Here is a 6,136-nt window from a genome sequence, read left to right as displayed (position 1 = left end):
GGAACCCCCCAAAGGCTTCTCACATCCTTCTCAAGACCACCAGTGGGACCCTCTGGAAGTTCCCAGCCATGCTCCCATCCATGAAATTTGGCAAGATAATAGCTTTTCTCACGCCCCATCATGCGTGTTGCAAAACAACATCAGGGATCATGTCCGGCGAAAATAGCCGATGTGTTTCAACAATTTGCATTGTCGTCTGTGGAGTTTCCCCATAAATGGCTTGTACTTTAACATATATTGTTTTTGATGATAGATAAATATACTTTTATGCTATAGATTTTCCTCAACAATATTCTTGATTGTTTAAACTGAAAATCTAAAGTGTATACAGCTGTCCCCCGATATCTGTGAACCAACAGAGCCGATCGCTCTAGTCCAATGCCCTTAGTGTATCGGCACTGCATGGTACGATTCCACATTGTGGTGCCAGTCATGTGCCCTTCCCCTCTCCATAGAGCTGAATACAGCGAGGATCCCAGCAGCGTGTCTGTACGGCACTTACCACCCAAAACAACTCATGAAGGTCTTTTCAGGCAACAAACGTTTACAGTGCCTGCAGGACCTGAGACTAGAGAGAAATAATCAGCATTCTGTCAGTAGTGTCCCCGGCTTCAGTAATACCTGATCAGTTCCAGCACAGACTACACCATCAAAGACACTCACATTCAAAGGCTCTTTCATGCAATACTTCTCTGAGCTGCAAACAAACCAAAGTTCCGTCACACAGAGGCAGCCTCAGCGGGATATCTGCAATCTGATGACTGTTTTATCAAAGTAACGTGTGAGGAGCATGGTTCTGCCATTGCTGACCTGTATCTACAGTAAACGTCTATATGATGGAAGTGCTCCCAAAGATAAAACAATTAAGAACAGGTTAACCACGTCGGCCTGCGGGTTGTTTTCACCTTGAGGACTAAAGCAATTTTCCCCTGTAGCGCTTCTCCCATTCATTTTGCCAATATCTTTGTCACTACTTAGCACACCTATATGATATACATATTGTTTTTCCGCCACAAATTAGGTTTTTTGGAGGTGATACTTACTTTCAGTAATTACTTTATTTTATATGCAATTTACAGGGAAATACAAAAAGAATAAATACACTATTTCTCCCATTCCATTGCATGTAGTTTTAAAATGAGCAATGCTACTATAACTAAAACCCACCCATTTTATTGTATTTAAACAATATATTATTTGGAAATAAAAGGTGTATTTTTTTCTGTTTCTACCCTATCAATAATAACAATTGCCTTATTTGCTAAAATAACAGTAATATACATTCATTACGTACATATTAAAAAAGTTCAGACCCTAAGGTAACTATTTCTGTATTTTTTTTAAACTGTCCCCTTTCTTGTAACGTGTTTATTTTTTTGGGTAGCTACGGGGGAGGGTGGGGGAGTTAATAATGATTTATTACTTTTTTTTCCCCTTTAATTTTAATGTTGGGCCACTAATTGGCGCTATACACTATCTTGGTATTTACTAGGAAGTGCTCAAACTTTTTTTCTTTTTTTTTACTATGTTAGTAGTTTCAGTTTTATGAATCAATATGCCTGATGATTCGAGGCATGTTAGTTAATTCACAGGGGCTTCAGTTGGTTCGGGGAAGACATGTTCCCCTTCATCAATAGATCCCTTGTAAGTTCCACCCGCAACGAGTGGCGGGAGTGCGCATGCCCACACACCCACCGCAATAACACTGGACGCGAATACGCATCCAGCTACACTACAGCTGTTCCTATAGTCATCCAGTGGTTAAAAAAGGAGATACTGTTGGTTTACACCAGTCTCTTTACTGGGCAGACTTTAATTTTAGTAGCACAAAAAAGGACAACGCCGGCCAGAAGATAGGACACTAGTGGCGAACAGAGAGCAGTCAGTGCTGCACTGCCGCTGTTTGCTGGAGCCTGCACTGGAGCATGCAAGTATCTGTGACAAGCCAACTAGTCCACTCGCAACTCTGCAGGACAGGAGGTGGCCCCCAGCACCCAGAGCAAGCAGCACCCAAACCTCCTACCCAAAGCAAGCAGCACCCAAAGCAAGCAGCACCCAAACCAAGCACACCCAAACCAAGCAGCACCCAAACCAAGCAGCGCCCAAACCAAGCAGCACCCAAACCAAGCAGCGCCCACACCAAGCACACCCAAACCAAGCACACCCAAACCAAGCACACCCAAACCAAGCAGCACCCAAACCAAGCAGCGCCCAAACCAAGCAGCACCCAAACCGCCCACCCAAACCAAGCAGCACCCAAACCGCCCACCCAAAGCACCGTCCCAGCACCCAAACTACCATTCCAGCACCCAAACCACCCTCCTACCCACCCAACACCCAAATCATGCAGCACCCAAACCTCCCACCCAAAGCAAGCAGCACCCAAACCAAGCAGCACCCAAACTAAGCAGCACCCAAACCAAGCAGCGCCCAAACCAAGCAGCACCCAAACCAAGCACACCCAAACCAAGCAGCACCCAAAGCAAGCAGCACCCAAACCGCCCACCCAAAGCAAGCAGCACCCCCCAGCACCCAAATCACCCTCCTACCGACCCAGCACCCAAACCTCCCACCCAAAGCAAGCAGCACCCAAAGCACACTCCCAGCACACAAAGCACCCCCCAGCACCCAAATCACCCTCCTACCGACCCAGCACCCAAACCTCCCACCCAAAGCAAGCAGCACCCAAAGCAAGCAGCACCCAAACCAAGTAGCACCCTGCATGGCATCACACAGTATCCAGTATGCCCCACAGAGCCACCACAGCACCCAGCATGGCACTACGCAGCACCCAGCATGGCACAACAGTATCCAGCATGCCCCATAGAGACACCATAGCACCCTGCATGGCACCACAGCACACAGCAATGGGATGGTTGGTATTCTGGGTGCTATGGCACCTTTATGTGGGCATATTGGGTGCTGTGATGCCATGCTAGATTATTATTTTATAATGCCAGGATACTACGCAGAGCTTTATAAAAGCACAATAAGACAACAAGGGGAACAACCAAAAATGTACAGCAGAGTCTCAAGCAGCACAAATATTGCAACAAAAACAGTAAACATTAGGAGGAGGACCCTGCCCTTGTGATCTTACAATCTCAATGGGCCAGTGTACAATCTAAAGGGATTGTAGATGCAACATGCTGTGATGCCTTTATGGGGGCATACAGGGAGTTGTGGTTCTTCTATGAGGGCATGCTGGGAGTTGTGGTGCCTGAATGGGAGGCCCGTGGGAGCATGGGAGGGAGTCCACTAGAAGGTCAAAGAATGCTGTGGGGGGGGGGGGGGGGGATTGACAGATAACCTGGTAGCAGGTCAGCCCGCCCAGCAGAAAGCCAGACCAGCCAGCACAGAAGCCAGGTAACTCCGCCTAGTTATGTTTAAGTGACACTCTCTATTCATGTGATATGCTGCATTTTTGTATTATTATTGGAGAGGGAGCTTCATCCAACATTTGCTGGGCAGGTCTACTTAGACCGCTGCTAAAGAGAAACTCCGACCAAGAATTGAACTTTATCCCAATCAGTAGCTGTTACCCCCTTTTTACATGAGAAATATATTCCTTTTCACAAACAGACCATCAGGGGGCGCTGTATGGCTGATATTGTGGTGAAACCCCTCCTAGAAAGAAATTCTGAGTACGTACTCTTGGCAGCTTCCTGTCTTTGAACCCTGTTGCATTGTGGGAAATGGCTGTTTATAGCTGTTTCCAACTGCCAAAACAGCATGCAGCAGCTACATCACCTGCCAGCAGTAAAAATGTCACCATGTGATAAATGTCAGAACGTGAATCAGGGATTTAAAATATTTTACAATGGGAAAACACTGACTAAATCATTTATACATAATTATTGTAAAAATGAAGCACTTTTTTTATTACATTATTTTCACTGGAGTTCCTCTTTAAGTTCATGTAAATTTGGCTCTACCCATGACCACACCCACATTCTGGTGCATGGCCACACCCATCTTTCGGCTGGCATGTCCAAAAGTGCCCCGGATCTTTTAGGATCGTAGGAACGCCCCTGCTGCTTGTTGCGGTAATTCAGTTTAGCAAATCATATCCACTGAATTATAATCTCTTCTTATTGATGAAACTTCTGTTCAGCAAATGCTGTTGAAAACAAAGAAAACCCTGAGAATCCCCCATGAGGTAATGATCTGGCCCAAAACCTGTCGCTTCTGTCAGATTTTAACTGCCTACCTTTTCACGATTGTGGTCCTTTAAATGATCCCTTGTGCGACAATTTGTGGACTGATGCTGTACAGACACATCGCTTGTCTTCAGGGTAGTGATGCGTTCTGTTGCTATGAAGATGGACGGAGGGATGACTAACGGCACACAAGACAGCTGATTCCAGCGGGTGGAGCCAGAATAACATTGCGATCGGTCCTGCAGTGCTGCTTGGAGTCATTAAGGATCTGGGGCAGAGGTAGATCGACAGACCATAGTGTTGTATTACATCCAACAGAGCAACACTGCAGTTTAAAGGGAACCTAAACTGAGAAGGATATGGGTTTTTTTAATTTTAAAATAATACTGGTTGCCTGGCTCTCCTGCTGATCTTTTGTCTCTAATACTTTTAGCCACAGCCCCTGAACAAGCATGCAGCAGATCAGGTGCTCAGACTTAGTCAGACTGGATTAGCTGCATGCTTGTGTCAAGTGTGTGATTCAGCCACTGCTGCAGCCAGAGAGATCAGCAGGACTGCCAGGCAACTGGTATTGTTTAACAGGAAACATCCATATCCCTCTCAGTTTAGGTTCCCTTTAATCAATTCTCTATATAGATTCCCTGCTGGAATCTATTGAAAATCGATGTGCTTGGTGTGGTAGGAACCAATTTAAATTGATTCCAATCGGTGAGGAATCGATTGTTTTGTCACATCTGATAGAAATCTATCAGTGTATGGCTAGCTTTAAGTATCTCAACCTCCAGAGATGGATTGAGGTGAAATGGGCCCTAGGCAAGTAACAACTTTGGGCCCACCCTTAATGGCCACTTGGCGTTTTTGATAAGATTTGGTGGATGATGATATGAATCAGGCCCTAATCTCTCTTAATGCCCAAGGCATATGCCTCAGATATCTTGTGGATGATCAAGCTCTGGCAACCTCCACTAAACAGTATAAGGCTACCTTGCGTTTGTTGTCCCCGTCATCCCGTGACAGGTATCTGGAGCCGCAAGGTGATTGGCTGCACGGCGCAGCTACACTGAAGAGGACCTGTCCCGCTGTGAACGAGGCAAAGTATGAAGCTTCACTGATGCACTACTCTGCAAGATGTGAAGGGGAAGAAGACAGGAGCTGCACACACGGTGGCGGTGGATGCGGAGAGCGCACACAAGGCACCATTTCTTGTAATTAGCTACTTTGCCCCTCAATGTTGGAACCCCTTTGGCCCCAGGCCCCCCAGCGATGGCAGGGTATGCAGGAGCTATTGTTACCCCCTGCTGATAAGCGCACAGTTCCGCCAGTCGTCTGAACGAGGCCTTCACTAAGTTATGGAAATAAAGTTGTGTAAGGCCATTTCGTCAGCACATTTCCAAGCACTTTCTGAATCAAATTTTTGCTTAGAAAAGCGGTTTTGTTGAGTGATGATTTTTTCACTTCCTCACGTCACTCAGGAAGTGAACTCTTTGACCCGGAAATGAATAAATACAATGTATTTATTCTTTAAAGCGCTCGGGAAACAGCAATTCAAAGCAATTTTTCAAGAGCTTTGCACTGCATTGAAAACCAAGTAAAATTTCCAGCAGGTCAGCACACTCTTAAGTACCAAATCCAGTTTTATTCAAATACGTGACACAACCATTCCAAAGAACCAACAATGAGTCGTTTCGGGGCCCCGAGGGGTCCCCTTTGTCAAGGCAATAGTACAGAATGGCAATCGTTCCCATTCTGTACTATTGCCTTGACAAAGGGGACCCCTTGGGGCCCCGAAACGACTCGTTGGTTCTTTGGAATGGTTGTATCACGTATTTGAATAAAACTGGATTTGGTACTTTAGGCTACTTGCACACCAAGACGTTGCATTAGGTGGCACGTTAAGGTCGCATAACGTGCACCTAACACAACGTATGGTGCTGCAAGAGCTGACGGTAGAGTGAGCCGTGTTAGGCGGCTCGAGT

At 46.0% G+C, this 6,136-nt stretch overlaps 1 protein-coding gene across 1 annotated transcript; it reads left to right on the top strand.

Moving 5' to 3' along the window:
* The first annotated feature begins 1,925 nt into the window (after positions 1 to 1,925).
* On the top strand, positions 1,926 to 2,714 carry LOC137521918 (uncharacterized). Its single transcript, XM_068241795.1, has one exon. The coding sequence runs from the start codon at positions 1,926 to 1,928 to the stop codon at positions 2,712 to 2,714; it is 789 nt and encodes a 262-aa protein (XP_068097896.1).
* The last annotated feature ends 3,422 nt before the right edge of the window (positions 2,715 to 6,136 follow it).

The sequence above is a fragment of the Hyperolius riggenbachi genome, chromosome 6 (assembly GCF_040937935.1).
Source record: "Hyperolius riggenbachi isolate aHypRig1 chromosome 6, aHypRig1.pri, whole genome shotgun sequence".
Classification (NCBI taxonomy): domain Eukaryota; kingdom Metazoa; phylum Chordata; class Amphibia; order Anura; family Hyperoliidae; genus Hyperolius; species Hyperolius riggenbachi.
The sequence above is the reverse complement of the archived record's forward strand: the minus strand, read 5'-3'. Positions and strand labels throughout refer to the sequence as shown.